Below are 24,899 nucleotides of genomic sequence, written 5' to 3'. Positions count from 1 at the left end.
CAAAAAAAAAAAAAAAAAGGCAAAGAAGAAATTACCCAGCTCATAGCCTGGGTGTCCTCGAGGCCAGGGGAAAAGTTAGAGGTTCACGGCAGCGCTTAGTCCCGAAGATGCACTCACAGATAGGCTGAGTTGAGACCATCGCTTCCTGGCTGCCTGGTATGTCATGCTTAACTGCTAATTAGCTAGCTCCAGCCCTGTCTCTGGGAATTATGATAATGAATATAAAGAACTGTTTATTCTAAATGAGACTTCCCAAGGGTAACAGCCTCCTTGGTGGCTGTAGAAATGGAAAGCAAGCCTGAGGAAACACCAGGGCRCTGCGGTTTTTGGCAACAGATGATAAACATTTCTTTATGGATGGAACAGAGCATGTAATTTACTGCCCAGCTCTAACAAGAGCAGTCTTGACCATTTTGCTGTTCTTTGCCATAGCGGTCAAAATGCAACAGCTAAATCCTGGTCAGAAGTTGTGCCGTTGATGTTTTTGTAGGTAGCAGCATAAAACTCACTGGAATTTATCTGTGGAAAAGGAATTCATCGTTTTTATAAGAGCTCAGATGTTCTCTCAACTACTTCRTTGCTTTGCAGTGGGGCAGCTAGGTCCTGCCCATCCCTCTCTAGCGTAGCACAGTGGCAGGATCAGGTTGGACCTAGGCAGTTGCAGTGATGTGTTCAAGAGCAGGAGGTGTCTGTCAGCCTCTCTGTGAGTTTTGTATCATGCAGGTAAAGGTGAGGATCTAGTGCCATTATGTTCAAGCACAGTCATCAGTCATTTTCATCACTCACGGGTAGCTTTTCCTCCTGAGATCATCCCGTGATGGGAACTGCTGGTCACGGTGACACTTCACTGGACAGGAGTGACCTCAATGGGACATCAAAATTGGCTCATGCATCTTTGAGAAGTGCTGCATAGTCCTGAGCATCAATTGTGGATTGAATTAATTAAAATTCAGACACGAGAGCTGTGTGCCAGCAAGGGCAGGACCCAGGCCGTTCGGTAATAGGTATCRACAATGCTCACAGCTTCCCTGGCACCGAGCTGTCAGTGGTGGCTCCGGTGTGATGAGGCCCATATTCATTTGTGGGCACCCCAAACTGTCCCCTCTGGAAAGGGTTTACAGCTCGGTAAGAGACCTTGCTGTGGGTTCRTGAACTGCAGAGCTGGGCCTAAAGACTGGAGTGCCCATTCCCATGATTTTTCACCCAGGTCTGCACTTCCCACTTCTCCTGTCTTAGACTCCCACTAGCACTGCAGAGCTATGGGGCATCCCTTCAGCAAGCAGTGTGCRCGCCCAGGAGTGTCCCGCTCATCAGCTCTTTGGCCTCTCGAGGAGGTGCTGGTAAACAGGCACCAAGCTGTTGCTGCAGAGCATGGTGTTGCTCTGTAACAGTCTGGCCGCACCTTCTGCAGGGCAGCGTGCGTGAGGCCATTCAGGGGGCGAAACAGGAGTTGGAGATCAGCTGGAAAAATACAAGGAGACAGGTGTCATCTCTGTGTCAGCTTCAAGGAGTGTGAGAGGGAATTTGGCACACTGRTAGCAGTAATTAATATAAAGTTGCTCTTACATACAACAGTGACCTTACAAACATGCAAAGGTTTAGCACTTACAAATTAAAAAATGCCAGCATTAACTACATGCCTACACAATTTGCACTGAACACCTATGATTATCTGCTATGATATAGCCTTTAATTACATGATTGCAGTCCGGTTTGTTTTTTTCCCCCCTTTTCTTTTCTTTCTTTTCTTTCTTTCATTTTTTTTCCTAGCTCTACTTCTGGCACAGTTTCCTGGGAGGTCCAAACGCAGTGAAGTTCAAGTGTTGCGACATCGCCCTGATCTGCAAACCAGCCTGGTCCAAGGGTCCAAGCCATGCGGTGCGGGGGCGGCCGCCCTGGTGCGCGCGGGGAGACGGCGCTGCAGACACAGCTCCCTCCTTCCGAGCACGTGAAAGGCCAGCTCATGGCTCGGCTGGGAAAGTGCGGGGAGCAGGGCACACTCCCCACGCGGTGCACGGGGGCACGCGGGTTGTCCTCCTCGAGGACACCTGCCGCGATGCTTCCCTGCGTCCTCCCCGCCTACTGCAACAGGAGGGGCCGGTGGGCACCACAGGCAAGGAGGCAAGCTCCTTGTGATGATTTTGGGACAAATTTCCCCGTTTTTTGTTGATGAGGTGAATTCGAGATGAATCTGAGCTACTTCACAGATGATCAATGGTAGTGACAATGCAAGATGCAATACCACTGATAATCCCACACTTGCAACGTGCTTTTGTGGGAAGCTTTGCCCTAGCCCATGTGGACCTACCTTCCACCTCCCACCTTAGCTGTGACTTGGAAATACGTTGGGAGAGGAATCGTGGTTTTGATGAGGGTTTGCATATAAAGATGGCGGATTTTGGTCCATGTCAGGGATGCTTTGGTGTTAGTATAGTATTTATAATGATGCAATTATTCTATGAAAGCTGTATTCATTTGATAGTAAACATAAGGAATTATCTAGGTAAGAAATCTAAGTAAGGAACTATCAATTTTCTTAGATGTCTCTTTATGTTGAATTTGGTTTCTATTTGCAGCACTCATACTCCAGTGGTTAACATCATGGAAGTAAAAAGCTGTTATTACTACTACCAGTAATAATTAGGAGGGTGGAAAGCTCCAAAAATCCCAGTCAGAGAAGAACATGTAATAACTACGTGTTTCTAAATGAAGACAAACTTTTTTTTTTCAAAGAAAAGTGGGGGGTTTGTGCTGGAAAACTGCACATGAGTTCTCAGTAGAAGCCACAAGGTCTCTGTGTAAGGAGAAGAGGTAGGTGCAGTGTTCAAGTTACGGTCCCGTTGTCCATAGGGGCGTTTATTACTACTGAGCACCRATGCTGCCGGCTCCGAATTGGTGCTCTGTGTCACTATAATTTGGGTTGYTTTCGTATCTCTGTATTGTTAAGAGCAGCGTGTTTTCCTTCTGTTTGTAGCACAATCTGCACACTTCATCTCTAATGAAGTACTCTGCTTAATATCCTGCCTGCCCTTTCCTTTGATTTTTGTTGTTGTGTTTTAGATGATTCATCTACAGAAGTGTTTGTGTGGGCAAGGGTAACAATAAAACAGCTCAAGATAAATTCATTCTGAGCTATTATCTGCAGTTGTGATAGATAATAGATACTCGGTTTCTGTTAGTTTTGCGATTCATTTAAATAAAAAACATCTGACCAAAGTCAGTGCCTTGGAGATAAGTCAGACATCTGGCTGAGATTCTGCGTTCAGGAATGCGAGTGATGCAGATGGTGAGATTGTAATACACGTTGTGCCCATCAGGGTTGCGATAGTGATGAACAAGGCACTTCATTAGGTAGCAAAAGGGGAAAAAATATTTTTCTAAACTAAGAGATGAAATTTCTCTGGGAATGTGCATGATACTCATTTCAGTTTGAATTATGAGGCCTCCTATGTACGTGTTTGGGGGAGGCTGCTTTACAGCATGTGCCAAACCGTTATTCCAGATATATTTAAGTGTGCCAGATGTAGTTTAGCGCTTTCAAATAACTGTAGAATCAGATTGATATCTCAAGCTATAAAAATGTKGAGGGTTTCTTCTTTTAAGTGCTTTGGGAATAAAATACAACTGGTAAACAGAGTASGAAACCAAACAAATAGTTTTGCTTATTCTAGATAAAATATTACCACCACATAAGTCTACTGTGTGAGCTGTGGAACAGACTTAAAGACAATATGTAGGGATTGCACGCGGATAAACTGGTGGGAATATAGAGGCTGTCCAAACTGACACAAAATGCGTGTTCTGAGAGGAAAGGAGGTGTGAATCTTGCAGTCCTAATCCTGGTTTTGCAGATACTGATGGAGCCTCAGAGCTAAATTTAACAGAGCTAAGTTCAGCAGCAATTTGAAAATGTTGGGAAGTTTATTAACGACTGTAGTAGCAAGAAACACGTTAGAAGATCATTAGTAGGAAGAAATTATCAAAGTTGTTATGTGTGTTCAGTTTTGCGGCTAGTCCTGAGCAGTCAATCGATGTGGCATCTGCCAACACTTGTGAACACCTTCTTGCAGGGGATTAGGTCCTGTGTCCGTCCCCGGCCTCTCGCGTCTGCCAAGCCGCAGGGGCCAGAGCTGTCGCTCCTCTGCCTGCAAAAGGTCTTGCAAGAAACGGTGGCACAGATGGGYTGCGTGAAGGCTGTGGAGAGCACGAAACACCGTCTGGGAAGGGGCTGTACATTGCCACAGTCGTCTAACCGCTGTGCGGACAACACAGAGTCCGTCAGGCGATGCCGTGATGCAGCGAGGGCCATGCAGGTGGTTCGGCGTGCATCCACAAGGATCTGGTGCTCCAGGATCTCCTGGGCACCAGCATCCCCACAGTAAGGAGACATGCATGCTGGGGTTAGGATGTAGCCAAGGAAATGAAGAATCCAGTAGTCCAGATAATATTGAGAGGAAAACAGSAGTTAAGAAATCATTTTGCATCAGACCATGCATTGGGTAACACCTTAAATGTACTAATGAAATAGAAAAACATGGTGCTGAGGATAGGGGAGAAACAGCAGCTGGTCACCAAAGGGTTTTGCTCGGATGCGCCAGGTTTAGCTTACAAAGCAGCGGCTCTGCGAGCGCAGTGCTGAAACCCGGCGGCAGCGGGGCCGAGGGAGGCGTGCTCCCACGAGCAAACACGCGTCGCTGGCGTCGAGCGCCCCTTTGAGCTGACACCCAGCGGGACGCTCGCCTTCGTCACGGCTCGCAGAGGTCAGGCACACGGAGCAAAAACCCGTCGCCAGAAGAAAAACCCGTGAAAGGGAGTTGAAAAGAAACCGCACCGGCGGATGAAGCCGTTGAACGCCGAAACTGCATCAGCGCGCAGGAGGGTCCGTCATGGGACTGTCAGCGAGGAGGGGAAACCTGACAAAACAGGGAAGTCGGAGGGACATTCGTAAAGAAAGACAGTGCCGAATGCCAGGAAAAGCTCAGMTCCTGTGGAGCTGAGCTCTTACGGAGTCCCCTCAGAGGGCTGCTGAACAGGTCTGAGGCCAACTATCTCCTCTTGATGCCTTCTAGCAGCAACCCTAGCACTTTAAAACAGCACTACCTCTATTTCTCAAACCCGATTTTATGAGTAAAATGATCAGKAACTCTGATTCTGATCTCACTCTAGTCTTTCTTATTTATTTATTTGTCTCTGAGTCAAGATTTTTAGCCCATTCGGATGCTTCTAACCCCAGAGTCACTCCGGAGGTCACAGTGTGTTTGCTCTGAGTCGTTACCTAGGCTAGGACTTGATCCACCATGTCTGATAGAGTCATCCCCAGTTTACACTGGTTTTAGGAGAGGATGTATGAGGATAGATTATATATGGGCCTGCRGGCACTAGTGCCTGAAACATGACCATATTTCAGTTGTGATGTAAGGGTGAATGCATATTACTGCAAGCCAACAGCAAAGAAAAGGAATCTCCCTTCTTGCATCTGTAACCCCAAAACAGTCGCTAGAGACATCAGTTGTTGCTATGGAAAAGCCTCAGTCGAACAGTAGAATTAGGTAAATTGTAGAAAAAAACAAGCACCATGGAAGAATAGATAAATTTAATAAATTTATTTAAATAAAGTGGAACAACCAACACTAAAGCAATTATCTAAGATGAAACACAATACAAAGCAAAATGTTTTAATGCGCCTCTGCATGTGCCATTTGACTCTCTCTAAAGCCTCCAGTTACATGTAGGTGATAACTTCCAGATGGAGAACACCTTCCTCCCAAGGTGCTTTACGAAAGGACGCGACAGGTATCTTCTCCAAAGGGCTCCCTTTCCTCACCGGAGAAGTGTTTCCACTCCTGTAGAGGAGCACGGCACAGGTTAGGAGCACACCTCGGYGCAGCACAGCACACCAGTTCAGACCACAGCAAGGACACTGGCTTTGTTTTGAACTTCTTGGAGAGTTTCTTTATAACCATAAAAATTTCACTCTTGTTAAAAAAAAAAGGGGGGGGGAGGAAGAAAGTAATATTAGAGTGAGCCAAAAGCCTAAAATTGATATGCTTTCATGGAAATACTTATTTTTATAGGTAAAGTGARAATAAAGCTTATCAAGGATTAAAAAATAAATTCCCCAAGTGAAGCACATACTATCACTACCAGTTGCACTGCGGGCCAAATTCTTATGGCTTAGCTTCTCTGATTAATGGGCTAATACAGCTGAAGCCATTTCTTCCTTCCCAGGCAGCGCAAGCTTGGCAAGATTGCAGATTCTGACTTTGCAATTTCCCATTCACGGGAAAGATCTGTTTTAAATGGGTAAAAGATTTTTTTTTTTTTTTTGAGAGAGAGAGAGAGAGAGAGAGAGAGAGATGGGTGGGATGGGGGGTGGATTGCAGCTCTCCAGAGCAAGCTGCAGTGTGAGAAGCGTGCATGTTTCCTCCCAAAAGTCAGCGCTCCTGCTCCCATCATGCTCAATCCCCACCGGGTGAGGACCACACCTCTGCGAGCCGCCCAAGGACGGGGTGGGCCAGGCTGGCATCTGTGCCCCCTGCCCCCTCGCACGGCCTCTCCAAACGGCAAACTGTGCTGGAAAGGAGCAGAGTGCTTTTCAAACGCAGCYGCCTCTTTGTAGCCAGATGCAGCGATGGGAAGGCTGGCAAGAGATTGACCTCTTCAGACAGCTGTAAAAAACGGGCATAAATTTCTTAGAGATGATGGAGTTCCTCCTCTGGGATGAAATGAGGATCAGTTTGGTAGCTGAACTGGACAGCAAAAGCTGTGGCTGTTACCCTCAACAGGGAGCAGAGCGCAGGCCGCTGGCTGGTTCAGATGACCGTGTCCATGGTCTCTGCAGGGCGCGGACATCGTATCCGTGTGCCTCCGGTGGCAGCATGGCTGGCTTTATCCCAGCTGAAGCCTGGCAGCGAGTAACAAGCGTGCCGGGTGAGCAGCTGGGACCTCGGGCASTGGGGTCAGCAGAGGGGTAAACTGCCCTGGTAGCCTTTCTGCATCTCATCAAGATCTTGGGTTTGACCTTAGTAGGTCACTCAGGGCTAAAATCATCTTCCAGCAGCAGCAGGATGGGGGATGCATGGGGAGAGCGAAGCCACATCCAGTGTCAGCTAAGTTAAATTAAGCAATAGGAAGTGGGCTGTGCTCCGGGCTGGGGCTGCGGTTTGCTTGGTGAGGACCTGACGCGGTCGCGGTCGGGCGGGCGTACAATTAGYGCTTGGCTAATGGGCAATTGACACCACGCTCAGACTGCGACTGGCTTGAAAGCAGTGCGCKGTGGGGAAATGCAAGGAGGGCTCTGGAGGACAACTTCACTCTTTATGTTTTAAAATGGTCACGTGCCACCTGTTTGCTCACATATTTGAAAAGAGCAGGATTAACTGACATTTAGAGGTCCAGTCCCCTCCATGCTAAAATCACTGCAGCCCGTTCACTGACAGTAATAAGGGCCGTATATTGCGTTCCTGCTCCTGCCGTTCAAACAGAGGAGCCAGTCAAATTGCCGCATCTAAAACTGCTTCATGAACTTTCCATCATCTATTTGACTGCAGCCTAAACTGAACAGAAGCAGCTATAAAGACGGGGAGAGCAGCGCAGATACCGTTGCAGCGTCCCCACGGCGGCAGTGGCGGATACTGTTCCTTCTCATGACACCACGTAAATAACAGCTCGTTCCAGTAATACTTGCCTAATTAGTGAATTGTTTCARGATTTACTCCATCCACTCTACCCTGCAACAAATAACCCGCAGATGTGCGTCTGCAAAAATAATCCTTTGCGCTGGGGCCATGGTGCAGCACCACTGTACAATTCAGTGAACTTTCATGCTGCGTTATTTTAAAAACAGATCTGGTCTGTATGCTGGAAGCATGGAGGTAGGTTCTGTCCTAACAGAGGTTGCTCTGTATATAGAGAGTATTTTGCTATCATCTCTGTGGACAATAAACATGGATCTGGCTTGTGAACATGTTATGGTAAGAATTATTTTCCTTGTCCAATTCGTTAAGTCTGTATACTTAATAAGCAGTTTCAGCTTTTACAAGGTCTTCTCTGGGAACAATAAAAGAGAGAGAAAAAAGAAAAAAAACATCTGGATCAGTGAAACGCTTTTGAAATAATTTCTTCTTTAGTGTCTTTATAGAGATTTCCAAGGGTTTACATTAAGAAGTTAATTCCATTGCTGCTATTGATGTTGCAAATATATTAGAAACACAAATTTAACTTAGCCTTGTTACTTAGACAGTGATCAGAGTGGCCAGCTCTTTTGTTTGAAAACACTATCACGACAAATAGCATTGTATATATTGCATTCAGGAGTTTCTACCTTTTTCATTTTTACATCTTTTAAAATYTTATTGAGAAAATGGAAGGAAAAGGGGAAAGAAAGTGGTGGGAGGCGACCAAAACTCCAATTCCCTCACAACTTAGCAAACCACTTTTATTTTTTTCTTTTCCGTTTCTTTAATCTGTTTCAAAGGCTGTCTGCTAATGATACCATTCGATTTGGTTACCTGTAATTTGGTACGGACAAACCAGAGCTCGGATACCTGAGGGGCTGGAGCACATCATGTTCAAGAAGAGCCTTGGGGAGTTGGGTTTGCTCAGCCTGGAGAAACGAGAGCGCTAAGGGGCAAATGTAAATGGTGCCTCCAGCTGCCTGGTGGGGAGTTACAGAGAAGACAGAGACAGGCTTTTATCAGRGGTGCACAGCAAAGAGACAGGAGATGACAGCCCCACCTTGCAGCAAGGGAAATCCTAAGTAGATGTAAGGGGAAAATGCACAGAGGCGAAGGGGTTGGCTCCGAAGATTTCCAAAAATGCCCTGCAACCAAAATTATGCTGTGAAACTATGATTCTAAAATTAGGATTTTTTTTCCTTAGGATTTATTTCTGCTGCTTATAGGATGGCTGAAATCTTGTTTTGAAAAATTCCCTTGGCTACATTGAAGCAGGGTCATGCCCCTACKACTCTACCCTCGTACTGGGGGGATAAAAATCTTTTKGCATAAGTGGCTGTTAAGTGCCCTTATGCGGTTCCTCAGCTATAAAATTAGATCACTGTACTTTCTGCACTCTTACAAAGCGTGTGCTTTGAACATGGGAGCTGTTTAATACCTGTTGTCAGTAGACAGTATATAGTGTCCAGGAAACGAGTGGCAATCTTCTTCTTACTCTGGAATAGCGAGGTAGTCACTAATTAGCGCAATTTCCTTTGCAAAGTGTGTATTGCTGAAGAGGGGAGACAGGCTGTTGAATTGTAGCCCTTTGATTCATAGGCTTTTTGGCTTTGACAAAGGCAGAGAYGTGGAAAATTACTGTCCCTTAATTTTCAGGCTTAATTTTGGGTAAGATCCTCGCAACAAAGCGTAAAGGAGGGGCTGCTGTTGTTTAGGTACTTGTGAGCAGGGAAGGAAACGTGAACCCCRCGTTGTGCTTTTACCTTCTTCTGGGAAGGATTTTGCCTTGTCTGCAACGCTAACCGTATTTCAGGGCCCCCTGACAGTGCTTTAAGTAGCACGAATAGCAGCTGCGACATGCTGTTTGGCTTTGCTGTCCTCGTGAGGAGGRCGAAGGGGGAAGACCCGGGAGCGCTGGCCACGGTTTGGGGTTGGGGTCTCCCCTGTGCTCCAGAGGGGCAAACGGTGCGGCGCGCAGGTGAGGTGGGTGCAAGAAGTCCGGCTTGCTCCGGTGACCCTTCGTGTCTGTGGTTTTGCGCCTTGCCCCGGGATGAGCTCACGTACGCCTCCTTCCCCCGCGCCGGCGGGTGTTGTCCTCTCGGTAGGAAGTTCTCCGTGCCGGAGAGGCGGCGCTGCCAAACGCAGCCTCCATCCTCGGACTCCCGCTGTCTTGCAGGTTCCCTAGCGTCGAGCTAGAAACCCAGCTACCAAATTTGGTGTGGGGGCAGCCAGAGTACAGAGCGAGGTGCTCGGAATGGCGCTTTCTGAAACGGTTTTCTATGGTATCTGACTTTCCTAAAAGCTGATGACTTGTGTCTTTCTCCCCAGCTCCAGTGATTTAAATCCCAAACAAAAGCCTGACTKGAATAATTTCCTTTCACCTTCTTCCCAAAGACTGAGTTTCAAATTCAACCACATTTTCCTTTTATAATTGAAAATCAAATTATCATATCTGAAATACGGCTTTCAGATGAGGAGCACGAGTTACGTATGTGTGGGTGCATTTAGGGTGTAGGTGGATGGCCTGTCTGCGGGAGGAGTGAAGGAGCGGGCCTATTTATCCAATCCTGAATACACCAAAATCAGAGAGAGCTCTGCCCCGGCTCCAACGACACCTGAGCRCGAGCCAGAGTTGCTTCAGTTTATGCCACAAGTGAGTGTCTAACGCTGCCCTTCCTGAAAGCGCAGCTGTAGCACATCCCCAGAGCTGAGCACGCGCTTAAGCGTCATCCTGAATCTTAGTTTATTAGTCTGGGTCAAGTATGATWCATGCTCATGGCAAAACTGACCGCAATTTCTGCCGGATCAGGATCGGCCCCTTAGGCAGCAGCTGCCCCCTTCATCCCCGAGTGAATGTCAACCAAGTTATTAGCTTGCCTCTTAAGGTTAATGAGGATTTATGTCCTGTTTGGAGAACCAGCTTTAGAAATCTGCCTTGCTTGCATAGTTTCTGTGATGTGCTTTCCTGTGCACGCATATATAAAAGGCGCTTGCCTTTCGTTGTTTATTAAATGGAGTTTATTAGACGTTGCTTATGCAGCATTTTTGCGATCTTGTTGATGAAGGATGCTATATAAACTGCATTGGATTGGACTGAACTCAGTAAACCTAAGAGCCTGCCAGCAATTTATTGCTGTTTGACTCCAGTGACCTAGCAAAAGAACGGCAGCCAGCAAACGAGCAGAGCTCCTTACGGCTCTGCTCTGGCACTGCTTTCGTTACTGAAATGGAATTTATTACTTTCTATCTATCAAGAATATGTGATAGGAAATTGGAGCCTCGAAGTGAAGAGTCATGGAAGTTTAAAAATCCAAGAGACTGGACAGATGTGCTGTGATTAGTCCTGTACTCTGGCTCACCTTTGTTTAGATAAATAATTGAATGTGTGCCGTCAGTGAGACATGCTATTTGCAGTCTTGGAAGGAAATTTGGCTTCCAGTCCTCTGATTGGAAGTCAGAGATGCTGGAAAAAAAAAGACTTATATTCTCTTTTTTATTTTTAATTTTTTTTACCTTAAATCTCAAAGGGGTGAGTTATTTTAAAACAAGGGCTGAGTATTGGAACATTTCAAGTGAGGTTTGAAAGACTACTCATTTTTACAAAATAAAACATACTTATGAGAAAGCATCATGCTTTGCCAGATTGCTAGACTATGTAGCAAATGCAAACAGTGCCATTTTTGTGTAAAATTAATTTTTTCTTCCCACTAAATTTCACACCTGKCAAACATTAATTTGATTTAGTAAAATCCAAACCAACTTCACCTGTGAAACTAAACAAAATCATTTTCCTGGTACAACTCCAAAAAGTGAAAGAAAGCTGTAATAAAAAGGGCAAGACAAAGCTGACAACATGTATATAAAGCTGAGTCTAAGCAGATGAGAGCAGTCAGAAGTCTTTTGTTTAATCGTTCTGCTTTTTCTGACATGCTCTCTAACAATAAACCATATGAACATTCCCTTGCATTAAAAAAAAAGAAAATCAAAATCCAAGACAGAAGGGAAGAGATTACAGYGCAGCACTGAAGGAACCACATATGTGATTCTGAAGATGTTTGCATGCATGTAAAATATCCCACAAATGGCTTTTCCAGGGGCGGTAGGGGTGATTTCGTTCCCTTTTTGAAGTTGTGTGATACTTTCCTCGTGAGYGTTTCCTTCTTTGCTCAGAGAAAGCTCGCCGCCAAACGACTTGGTCATTTTGGGGCATCGTTATGTGAAGCCTGCTGCAAGGGCTGGTGGCTGCCAGTGGTGCCAGTCGGCGAGGGACCACCCGACGGTTAGTCTGGGGTCAGCCGACGGCGCTGCAGCCCGAGATGCTGCTGCGGCTGGAAGCGACACGGGCCAAAGTCGGTCCTGGCCCTGCAGCGCGGCGTTACRGCTTCCCCCAAAGCCCTAGTCTCTACGGTTTCAAATGGAAATCCCAACACAACAGGTTTCTTTCACTACGGATCAGAAGGAACGATCATAGGAAAYGCCTCTGATGGTCTGTATTTTGTCCAGAACGGACCCAAAAAGCTTCGCTCTAGCTGCTGCTTGCTGCTGCGGTGAGCAAACTCAYGAGCAAACTCTTGTCCCGGGGTGGCRGGGGCTGCCTGCAGCGTTTGCTACGTACCCACCCATTTCCCTGTGTCCCAAAAGCTAAAATAGTCYGAGTGCACGGCTCTCCTGGGCACGCTGACCCGCTGACGCGGTGGGGAGGTGTTCGGGGAGGCGGTCTGCCCAGATTTCGTCTGCACACCTCGTAGTGTTTAACTTATTGCACCAAGCCCACGAAGGGCAGCGTGGCGAGGTGCGCTGCATTGCGCCCGGGAGAGCCGAGGGCTGGACGCTGGACAGACACTTCCGATGGCTAAATTCCCTGGACCTCACCAAGCTTTGCCTTTTGCGCATGGAGCATAGCCCAGTTCTGCGCAGCCGCGATGCCGGATCGCTGCTCTCCTGAGATGGACTCTGCACCGGACTGGGAAACCTGGAGATTCTGCCTCTGAGCACGCTCAGCGTCCCAGCTGCAGGCTCCTGGGCGTTCACGAAACGTGCGAGGTGGCACAGCCGCCCACCGCAGCTCCACGGCCRCACGCTCAGCCAGGGGCTGCGACCCGGCGCAAGCTGGCCTGCCAGGGAAGGAGGCTTCAAGCCCTTTCATCCTTCCCTCCGCTCCCATATCCATGCTTGGTTTACATATCCTTTCCTGCCCMCTTTGAGGCCGCTTAGATGTTGTTGCTCCTTGGTAGAGGCATGTGCGCTCATCACAGGTACTGCGTCCTGCATCAGCTACAAATCACTTGAGCAGTTTGGAAGGTCCCTTATACTCTCTGAGACGAAGGAACCGCAATTTCTATTCCAGCACCATAAAAAGATGAGACAAAACAGCATTTGGAGTAGGTAGGAGAGAGAGAGTCAGTTAACAATACATTATAAAAAAGAGCAGCCAAACAGCGTATCAGAGTGCTTTCAAAATCATTAGCTGGCCCTCGGTTAGTATGAACTGCATGGGTCCAYCAAAGTTAATAGAGGTACGTTGCTTTTGCCAGGGGAGGATCTGGTCCCTGGCTTATGTTCACAGTAGAGGAGTCTATAAATTGTGAATCTTATCAAAACCTTCCTATTAACAATAACTGGAACTGGATTTTGTTTCTGATACTGATGTTAATAACCAGAGTCAAGCAAAGGAACAGACAGTAAGGCTTCTTTRAAAAAAGAGAAAAAATGTTGTAAATTTGTTTGACTGAAGTAGCTGATGAGAAACATGACCTAGACTCTGGCAAACCATTAATCATTGAAAATCCAACTTTCAAAAACAATCAAGTAATTGGTTGCAATGATTTGCTTTCGGGGGTCCGAGTTCCAGCTTTGCTGATGAAGGGTAGGTCTCTGTTGTTGCTCCAGTAGATCCTCCCTTTTATCCTGCTTTATTCAGTCAGTTAACAGAAATAGATTAGTGCACATATACCTACTGTGGTCATAGGTGCTGCTGCGTTTCCTGGGCAGTAAAAGACATGCACCCTGCGCTGTGTCGTTCACCCTGAGCTAGGGACAGCGACTGGAATTGGTAGGACTTGGACCTTGATGAGTTACACCCAACGTGATCATAAATTATCTCTTTGCACAACTGTGGAAAAAGACTGAGTCTGGAAATCATGGCACAGTGTATATTGAGCGACTGGCTACAGGGAGGCCATCCTCTCTTACTCAAGATTTTGGTATGTATCCCACAGAACAGCAAACAAAAATAAAGTGTATTGTTTCAGTTTTACACCATGTTGCTATAAATCTTCTCTCCCTGTGAATTATGGCTAAACTTCGCACAGCTACTGCGCTACTTCATTAAGACACTTGCGCAGCAGATGGGCCTTGTCTGTGCATGCCTTGGCAGACAGACCTGGCTCTCGTTTGTATTTTATATATAATGTGAAAAAAACAAAGTTTTTTTTTTTAAGGCACCTTGTTGGTTCGCTTTCATAGCTGACTAATTAATGTTTGTAAGTTAATTACTGTATTTTACATTTGCATTTTTGCTGCACTGCATATTTCTGAAATTCAGGMTGATCAAAGAAGAAGTCAGGGCAGACACAATAAGTAGCCATCCTGACAAAGACTCCTTTGTGCAATTAAACACAGCAATGCTGTGGCTCTTGCTGACTCAGGTCCTGAAGATACCGCACAGGCTTGCATGAGTTCATGTTATGATATTGTTTGGAGAAGTCTAGTTAAAAAAAAAAAAATCTACCTTTTCTCAATAGGAAATTGAGGTTTTTCTGGTTAAATACGTTTGTCAAGAAGTGTGTTGGTTTTCCATGAAAATGTTGGACTGGTGCTGAAAAAAAAATAAAATGAAAATATCACTTGAGAATAAATAATATTCTTAGGGTTTTGACATTTGGAAGTTGAATATTTTCTGGTTTCATTTTTTTAGTGACCTATCAACATTYGCTGCTGGCTTTTCTTTCTCATAGGGTAGACTTTCTTGCTTCTGGTGCGCTGTTGAACACAATGCCAGCGGTTGGTTGTCACATGCTTCCTTGACTCTGTTCTGCTACGCAAGAGCTGAACCTGTGAGATATTTTTCATTAGCTGCTTTACTGCATTGACATTATTTTCTAACAGCCAACTGCCTGGGACAACAGCAATGATATATCTAAACCCAAATATAATGTCAAATGGCTCTTATGTCCCCTAAACTGAGACTCTCCTGACATTTGTAGGTCAGAAATAGCATGACAGACCATGGATTTGACCTGTGTGACCACATATTGAGCAGCTACATCTTCCAGCAAAGCTATTCCATGCATCAGCTAAGCTTTAGAAACTCCCATGTGTGTGCTCCTAGCTCACAACAGATGAGAAGTAAATTGCTTTTTCTTGACTTACTTACTTTTTTATGGGTAAAGCAATCCTGAAGGTGGATTGTCTGAACCTGCGTCATAGTAAGGGTAAAGTAAGGACAGAAGGAGAAAGTTTATTATAAGAACTCACTTTTTGAGTCAAGRTAGTGATTGCTGTGCCTGCTTTGCTCCTAGAAGACAAATATTTCCTAGTATGGATTCCTCTGTTTGTACTGTTGACATTTTTAGCAAGCTCTAGGAGTGTCATTAACATATAATGCTCATTGGAAACCTGTATAAAACTTTTTTTCCCTTCCTCTTTACCTCTTCTCTTTTCCCACCTACCCTTCCCCCCTTCTTTTTCTCCTTTGTCCTTTCCCCTTCCTTTTCCCTTTTCCCTTCCTCTGCATTTCCCCTTCCACTTCTCTTCCTCTTCCCTTCCCTTTTCTTTTTTCTGTAATCAAATGGCCATTATTTATCATTGTCAACATAAATACCATGGCAGAGCTTTGGAGTCTCGTCTATTTGAGATAACAAAAAAATGTATAGTGATAACAAAAAACTGTATAATACATCAAGTAGCTCTGAGCCAGTTGTCATCAGATGCCATGTTGCTGCTGTGTTACTGCTTGCCGATACAGATTAAATCTCAGTTAAAATTTTATCCTATTATTATTCACATTTCCAAAGAGTTTCAGGTATGGTAGGACCCCGACTCACTCACAGAAGTATTTTCCTCAGTTCAGGATTCCCCAGTCTCTTCAGTCTGACCAACCTGCTCTGCAGCACGGGGGCCTGTGCATGGCATGACAACCAGTGCCAGCCTCCTCCTGTCCATCTCCCAGACTGCCCAGGAKGTTTGCCCAGGATAGGTCAAAGATTAGGAGCTGAGGAGAGCTGTTCAGTTTTKGTCTGTTGGTACCAGTAGCACCCTGGTACTCTGGACTCGAAGGGAGGGAAAGCACGCCCTACAGTCTCTGGAAAAAAGAGTAAACTCAATACCCTTTCTCCAGCTGCCGAACAGATGGGCAGTGGTGTCCCGATAGCAGGCTAGAAGGTAGCTAGAGGCTGGGGGAGGACAGCAGCCCTTCACCAGGTGGAAACAATTATGGAAAAATCATCATGAGCCACATTGGATGAGTTACTGCTGATAGTTCCCAGATAAGCTAACTTAATAAAGTTGTGGSTTAATTAAGCCACATTCCTTTCTTCCTGCCTGTCTGGGGCAATGCTATCAAATAGCTACAGCTTGGTGACACAATGCTGAGAGGCAACTGTCTGGATACACTGTGTGTTGGGCACTGGGGGGAGGAATCTTCAGTCTATAGGTCGTGAGGATGCTCATGGAAAGCTTCCCTCATGGCCTGCAAGGCAAYGGTCCACAGAAGCCTGTAATGAAGGTAGGTCCTCAGAGCTGCTGATCGACTTGCCTAGTCATGGAGGTATCAAAAAGTTGGGCCACCCTATTAAAGACTGTAACAGATAGGTCTGCTAAAAGCTACTCCTTTTGAAAACCAGATTTAATGATAATGAATCAAATTAATTTCCACATCTTAATGGTTGAGCTTCCTACCCAACTAAGCATTATTACAATGTTTGAGGCATGCTCATATGTATAGCTGCCTAGCAACTGCCTTGCTGAAAGTTATTCAGTCATTAAAATTATCAGTGGGGACCCTCTCTTACCTCTCATTATATATAATGAGATTGCTGCTGTGCAACATTGATTAGACATGTCAACCTGGAGCTGGATGTTTGAAATAAGCATTGCTATTAAAATGCCTTTGCTAATGATCAACTGATGTGTCTATAAGTTTGATAGATTTCTCTCCAGAAATGTAAAAGGCTGAAAAAATACAAGCATCACAACATTGTAATGTAATGTTCAGGGAAATGGGTATTGTAGTATTGTATTTCCTGTGCATTAACTCCAAAGTATCAATTCCCCCAGCAAAATCATGCTGATGTTTGAAGCTYACTGTGGAGTACAGAGTGCCCTAAAACAGAGATCTGTAATCTTGAACTGGGAAATTGTTGTCTGGGGGAATTGGTTTCTGGAGTGTAAGCCTGATAGCATGTATCCCTCCCCTGTGCTGCTTCATTAGATATGATTTAAAGCTCCCATGATGTGGAAAAATGTTGAGGAGAGGTATTTCTGAAGCTCCTTACCAGTAAATCATGGGAGCATTCAACAAAATTGAAAAAGAGACTCTGAAAATTTTCAAAAACATCTAATTTACTTACAGAACTCATTGCTTCAAAATGCCGTTGCAGCTAAGACTTTYGGAAAGGGTGTGGATGGAATACCCAGTTGTTTTAATTAGAATAAACCTGCTGGCAAGGATATGCTAAGTTGTGCTTCAGTGTCAGTGGAATATTTAATGGCTGTAACTCAGTATGCGGCAGATTCTCAGACTCTTGCATTTTTCTCTAAATAACATGCTGTTCCTCAGTAACAGAAATAGGGTCTAGGACTAACTGGGTGTTGGCCAAGTCCAGTGRGGCAATCCCTGTGTCTCTGAGCAAGGGCTTCCCTCATGCCCTGCAGCRTGAGGAGCCACCAGTCTGCTCTTTCAGCATAACACGTGTCCTGGGCAGGCCAGCTGTGGGAGAGGAGTTTGAACGAGACAAGTGATTTGACTATTAGAAGAGTCCAAGAAGTGAGGAAAAAATCGGAATTAAGTCATGAAAAAAGAATAAATACAGTCAGAAGCCACCACTGACTAACAGAGTTCAGAGAACAAGGGTGGCTCCTGCAAGGTGCCCAGCACGTGAGCCCTTGCCCAGGGGTAGATGCAATTTGAGGAGCTGCCTTGAGCTGCTTAACTTTTGTCTGGAAGGAGCCTAATGCTGACAATCAGGTGGGAATTTACTAGAAGTGATAAAGGCTGCTCCTCCCCTACCCTGGTAAGCTCTGGCTGGGAGAACCGCATGGACCAGWGTCTCACAGCAGATGCCCTCCTCTCCTCTGCTTTCAGCTGTCTCTCCCTTAAGCYAGGCTACAAGCAAGCTTTTATCAGCCCCCTCTCTCTGCATCCTGAAGACAGGAGAAGATGAATGTGCACTTGGAAAGCCATCAGCATGGCTTGCAGCATACGAACAGCCTCCTCAGTGCACCTTTGAACTCCTTCCTCCTGCATTTGTTTGTCTTGCAGATAAAACTTTACAGCAGTGTTTGGAGAAAAGTCTAATGAGGGACCACTGTTTGCATAACAAAGCAAGGCTTCCTCTTCAAGTGTTCAACCTTCATTAAATATAATTTATATTCMAGCTAATCTCTGGAAGTGGAAAAAATATGCAGCCAAAGTTTGTTTTTACATAGTTCGGAATAATGCATTGTTTGTTTTAAGTGCTCAGTTGCAACTGATAGTTACTCTAAATTCAACATAATGATGATTTGTGACAGGCTGTGGGCTCTCTAGAGCAGTGCTGTGTCATTGACTTCCATGGCTTTAGCACTCTTCTGTGTCAGTTATTGAATTAAAGGGTAAGACCAAATTGATGGTTTCTTAACTTTACAGATATTTCAGCATGTTCACAAGATGTAAGAAGTTCTGAATCTCTAGAATACATAGCTTTTTTTTGTCTCCCCAAACTCATGTGGACCTGATTGAATAGCACACTGAATGGCGCTTTGCTTCTTTTGCAGCAGTTCTGGTAGCTGCCGCCTTGGGACCCTTCAAAAGGCCACCTGGCCCCTGCAGCGAGTAGCTCATGAGCGCAGGGTGATGAGAACTGGAGCCGTCCGTGAATGCTCCTCAGCACCGCTGAGAATCCTGGTGGTTGATTGTAGTTTCCTGGCTAGAAAGCAAATCAGCAGATATAACTGAGCACTTAAATGTCATTACAGCCTAGAAATAACAAAATAGTTCTCAGCACTCAAACTTCTTTTCATATAGTAGAAAGCAAAAAAAAATCTGGTTTTACAGAATCTCCATTATAGTTTTGTCCTTTTGTCTATGTAAAATACTTCCTCTCTCTCTCTCCTCCCCTCTCTCCAGTTGAAATACTCAATATGTTGCACTTATCACCTTCCAGGTTTATTAAAATATGAGAAATGAATGATAACATTTATCTTGTGTGTACTCCTTGCTGAGATCTACCCCTTTCTGTAAGTTTACGCTGTTACGACAGATGTTTGAAAACACCCTTCAGTTTATCAAGAAAATTATGACCTGGGTTGCGTACATGGACAGCACTGAGGTGTGCTGTGTCCTTTCAACATGGAGAAGCAGGATTTTCAGAAACCACTTGTAATTTCGAGTGGCTGTGTGCTGGGGTACTCAGCCCTGTGCTCCTCAAGAGCTMTGCGTTGCCTCAGGTGACCGCCAGGCTATCATTTAAAATGTCTTCAGTCAGACACTCAACAGTCAACTTGCCAAAAATGACTGATCACTGAAAATTATAGCTAGGGGCCTTTCCTTAGCTTCTTGTGTCTTTAGCTACTATCCAGAGATCCAAAACAATCTTGTTTGAGAAACAGCAGCGCATTGTTCTAAATTTCACCTGTGATTTTGTTCTCTGGATTTCCATACTCTCCTTGAATTATTGGAAGAAATTTTCTTAAAAAAAAAAAAAAAGTTGCTGCCCACCTCCTTCTGGCGTCTTGTGTGTGAGTAAACATGCAGGATCATCGTGCCATCTCTACAGGATCAGTGCATCCGAGAGTCACAGAACATCCCAAATGTCCCAATTGGAAGAACAGCCAGCTACAGACATTGGGGGAAGAAGGGGCCTTGCTTTTACGCTACAACAGCAGTTTGTGCAGCAGGAGGGAGGGAGGTTTTCCATGCAGAGGGCTGATGTTGGTAATCCTCTGCCCAGTTCTCTGGGCAGTGTTGTAGCATCATTAGACAGCTCGTGGATTGAGAGATGGGTTTCTGTGTAGCATTCTTTAATGTTGTGATACCTCCCCACTGTAAGCTAAGAGTCCTCATCTTATTTGTTTTATCACCTCCATAATTGTGATCTATCCATGACTATTTTTAAAGGTGGCACCAGCCTTTACAGAACTTATTTGTTTATTTATTTATTTATTTATTGTTTTTCAGGAAAAAATGCTGTAAGGGTTATAAATTTGTTCTTGGACAGTGCATCCCTGAAGGTATGTGATTTCACTGTTCTTACCCTTCATGTCCTGGTGCATTTGTCTTTTCCTGTTTGCCCTGTTATCTGCACTGCCAATTTGGAAGAGCATCATGATTTAGCTGCAGACTCAACTGTACCTCATATATCGGTGGGGGAATTGTTTCCAAGAAATTGTCAGACAAACAAAAAATCAGTGTCTTCCAAAAGTTTCACTTAGCATGCCAGACCTTGATCCTTCCTAAGTACATCTGGCTGCACAGATCTTGCAACATGAGCTGGTGCAAGTGCTGGGCCACATTCTGCTCTTGGATGTGTGTGTGGGAGCCATCTGTGCATCCGGAAGCACGTGTTTCCCAGCTGATGGCTTTCACAGTGTTGTATGAATACCAGTACTCAGGCTCTGGGCAGAACCCAAGAGAAATTAGAGCAGCGGTGTTAGACTTTCATGGGGATATATGCCAACACACAGGTTATGGAATGAGAGGCGGGAAGAGCTCCATACCTCTTGGATCCATCACAGGTGATTTGGCTTGTCAGTAACAGGGAGGTCAGTGACTAGATAGGTTAGTGCAGCTTTTAATTATCTATTTCCTGAAGACGTCAGAAAGGTGGGCATCGCTGAATGGTGTCCCTGTCTTCCACCGCCTCTCCTGCTGGTGGTCATGGTCTTGTCATGAGTGTGGCCCTGGCCTCCTATTCACCAGCAGGCAGGGAGATGCTGGAAATTACTTGGGATAGCTCATACTGTAGAGAGAAGGAAATATCCCTGGAGAATTGCCCCTTCCATTTATAAAGACAATATTTGGGTCCCAATGCTCAGAGGTTTCTGTAAGAAGATTTGTTTTAGAGAAGAGTGGGTGGGTTTGCAGGTGAAGCTGAGTCTCCTAGGGGCAGCATGCTACATGACCAGATGGCTAAGGTGTGTTTCAAGGGCCTGATCCAGGCAAACCCAGGAAGYTTCCAACAATGTTGGTGGGTTTGGATCAGACCCCCAGGAATTACTCAYGTCAATGCCTTTACGTAAATCCTTCTCCTATAGCTTCAGCCTCTTTCACAGATGCCAAACTGCTTGTGGAGTTGCTTGTGGAGTTGCAAAGGTGTCCTGTGCYGCTTGGCCAGCTGGCACCTACCACAGAGACAGGCTGAGCTCTGCCTGCCTTTCCCTTGGTGCAGGCATCTGCTGGGTTCCTCTCCTCTACCTAGCTGATGATTTTATATGAGCTGTAGCTATGTAACTTCTTCAGTCATGCCTACTGCTTTGTCTGATTTGTATGAAATTGGCCGAYTGGTAGGCTCTGAAGTTATTAGAGAAGAGGATCTATCAGGCATAAGCGAATGACCAGATAAGTATGTGCAAGTAAGCCATGTTTCCTTAGGGAAGCAGAAGAAAAAAATGATTTATGGTAACACATCCTTCTGTTTGATGATATATGGAAAGCCTCAAGTTGATCTCAGTTTTCTTAGTTCAAGATGTCAATGTCTTGAAAAGAAGAGTGACAAGCTAACATGCTTGAGAGAGTCAGCTGTTTGGGGGGTTGTAATCTGTGGCCAGCAGGCTCTCCCCAGCTCTGATCCTGCTGCTGTTGGCTTTTACGTGAGTATTTTTGCTGTTGACTGAAAACACTAGCAGACTGGTTACAGAACAACAAGACATCTTCTCAAAACAGGAATTGTATTTTTGCTGCTTCCTTGAGGAGGAACTGCTTGCCATGCCAGTCTGAGCCCCAGAGGAGCTGGGTACTGTTTGGGTGAAGCTCGTGCTTACAAGGACATCCTCTGCCTGTGGTTTTGCAGTGAGTTTTGTCTCGGTGCCTAGGGAGTGAGATCACAGCTTCAGCCTGAGATGGACATTGGAGCACAATATTGTGCTGTGCTGTGCAAGGTCATTGTTTGTGCTGAAGGCAGAAACCCTGCATCCTTTCTAAGTGGAGAGAAGCCAGAATCTCTGCAGTCTGGCCTCCAGCTTTCTTACTGAGTGTAACATTTTTATATGCTGATTATTCGCTAAATATAATAGATACAGCAGAAGAAGTAATAGGAATAAAAACAAAATAAGCGCCATGACAATGAATTATTGTAGGCTTCTAATTTTTGTCTCCTGATGTTTTAGGCAATTATGAGAGCAGCTTTTATTATGTGCCCGCTGATTTTAGTTAACCATGTCTACTAGCTCGATCTCAGTAACCTGAGAGTTTTTGCCATTAATTGAATTTCTCTGTTGTCTATGGCTTCTTTCCCTTTTTATCTCCACTCCCCTTTTTTGCAGCTCAGTGTATATTTTGCCTTGAACTTCACAGGCCACAGCAGTTGCTATAACATTTGAGACGATCTGGGCCGTTGATGTAGGGGCTAGAAACATGATTCAGTTAAGGGCTCATTTCACTTACTCCGTTACAGTATATCACTTGGCTCTTTACAGGTTGTTTTGGCATAATCTTGACAGAGTGGCTGTACAAAATGCGTATCTCATCACAAGCGCATAAATACATTACAGATGTGAGCTTATTAGAGCACATCTGCACCTTTTAATACAGCACTGGCAAGTCAAAACGAAGAGTAGTAGTTCCAGTCCTGTCTTTTCTGTGATTTAGCAGTGAGTGCAAGGAGGAAGGTTGGTAGAGCGATAGACCCTCCTTTGTCCACTCTGTCACGGCTGCCTCAGGAAGATGCCAATCTCCTTTGCTGGCAGCTGTTGTTTAAACAGACCCTTTCGCTCAAGGGCTGTGTCTTTGCCATGAGCATCTTTGGTTTCTGTCCTATTGTTTCTCATCTGTCCTTAAAGAGCAACAGAAAGTAGCACAGCCCAGTGAACCTGAGTCCACACACCCAGGTTCTACACTTTGCTTTGCGCACACCTTCTCTCCTTGGCATTCAGTTGCAAGAGCAGGGGACAGTGATCCTCAGGAAAACAGAGAGTGAGGTTTGCTTTGTGTCAGTAACTTTCCTCTGTAATGTCTCCTCCTGCTCCACTTGACCAGATAAACAGGTCAAAAGAGAGCTTCTCACCCTTTCTCAGAATTATTGCCCTCTTCTTTGCAGTGGAGACTGACAGCTCCAACCAGGTCCTGTCTCACAGCTTCTGCAAGAGTAAAGCACAGACCATTGTAGTCTGAAACAATTCTTTTGGAGAGGATCCTCCCTACTACTGGTTGTTGATTAATTCACACCGAAGTACTCTATGACATGCAAACACTAATTGTATCTACCCTTTCCTCACTAATGCTATTTCAGAAACTCTTTCTTGGTGCAACTTGCAGTGTTGCATTTTCATTTTGGAACTCACTGAAAGCTAAATGTGAAGTCATTTGTTATTCTGCTTCTGGTTTTCATATTTTCCTAAAGGCTGGAACAAGCTGATCCTCRCCATATGACTTTGATTTATCCTCAAACCCCATTTCATAGATTGGGCTGGCAGACAAGAGACTTGCATGTGCAAGCGATGCACATCCTCTGATTGATAGTGCACACAGAGGTGATGCACTGCAGCCACGGTTTGCTGCACCTTTTGCCCAATTTTGTCGTAGCTGTGAAGACRCCTCCTGAGAGAATCATGCTGCCTGGGACCAAAGGTCTGGAGACACACAGCTACAGGATGTGGCAGCTGCCAACAGCTGCCATATGATCTGAATTGATTCCATGACTGTGTGGGAACCACCACCTAGAAGTACTTGGGAASAGTTCCACCTCCTGGACCTTTCCTTGTTTCTGTGTGAAAATTTACATCAAATGATCTGAAATCTGTCCACCATCTCCTCCATCAGTGTGAGACATGGAATCCTGGTTTCTCTTGTAATGTGAAAATATTGGTTTCTTTTTGTACAACTTGGTGGGCTGAGAAGAAGCATGGTCCAGAGGTTAGTATGGAATTTAGGAGAACTGAATGCAATTCTCTGCTCAAGTACAGACTTCYTCTGTTGCCCAGTACCACCCATTTAGGGTAATAGCTTCACTGTGGAATTGACATCCATGTTAGCCAAAGACTGCGTGAGCATTTGTATTCAAGCTTTCCTAATCTAACCACAACCATGCTGACACTGCTGTAATCTATGTTAGGGGTTGAGGCCTATGGGGCATGTTTTACGGCCCTTACAGACCTTCCTAAGGGCATTCCTAGCCTGCTGTAGAGCAAGGTGCTCCACGCTTAGCACATCCTATGTATTTGGTGTTGTTTCAGAGCCAAATATTTATATACTGACAAATGTAGAAGAAAAGAACAGGTAGAAGGGCAAAAAGGGATGGAACAAGGAACTGCGGAAACACTTGGAGAGCTAGCACTAGTTAAATATCAAAGGCTAAGTTTTGAGTGTGTAGGTCAAAGCCTTTGGTAAAGCAGAGGCTAGGTTTGAAAATATATCCCATGCTAGGTAAGCTAACTGGAATTCAAAGCACCTACAAATACAGGTTATGTGTTTTTGTAAGGGAATAGTAGGGCTTTATGGCAGAGAAGACAAATACGTGTTGTGAGGAGGAAAGAAATGTCATATGGTTTCACTTTGGTAAGGCTTTGAGACTGTTTCAAGTGGCATTCTGACAAGCAGTGGTCTTAATGGAGTTCTTCCTAAGGTAGATGCACAGGTYGTATTTGGAGAGTAGTTACATGACATATGGCAAAAGAGAAAAGGTTAAAAAGAACTGGATTGTTTAGTCTAGAGAGAAGAAGGCTGAAGGAGATATGATAACAATTTTGAAGTATGTAAAAACTTGCTGCAAGGAGGGGGAAGTAAACTGTTCTTCGTGGCCAAGAGTAAGAGGACAAAAATAATGAGCTTAAATAGCTCTAAGGGGAATTTAGATTAGACGTTGTTTAAAA

General features: G+C 45.0%; 1 protein-coding gene across 1 annotated transcript in view; it reads left to right on the top strand.

Annotated features, from left to right (window-relative positions):
• Positions 1-24,899, top strand: part of CCBE1 (collagen and calcium binding EGF domains 1) — a 90,842-nt gene that overhangs the window by 43,101 nt on the left and 22,842 nt on the right. The window contains exon 2 of the mRNA XM_085297690.1: positions 20,053-20,105. Coding sequence (XP_085153816.1) covers positions 20,053-20,105 — 53 coding nt within the window. The remainder of the gene's footprint in view (positions 1-20,052; positions 20,106-24,899) is intronic.

This window comes from Rhea americana, unplaced genomic scaffold, assembly GCF_003343005.1.
Source record: "Rhea americana isolate MKP2758 unplaced genomic scaffold, rheAme1 scaffold_13, whole genome shotgun sequence".
Taxonomy (NCBI): Eukaryota; Metazoa; Chordata; class Aves; order Rheiformes; family Rheidae; genus Rhea; species Rhea americana.
The sequence above is the reverse complement of the archived record's forward strand: the minus strand, read 5'-3'. Positions and strand labels throughout refer to the sequence as shown.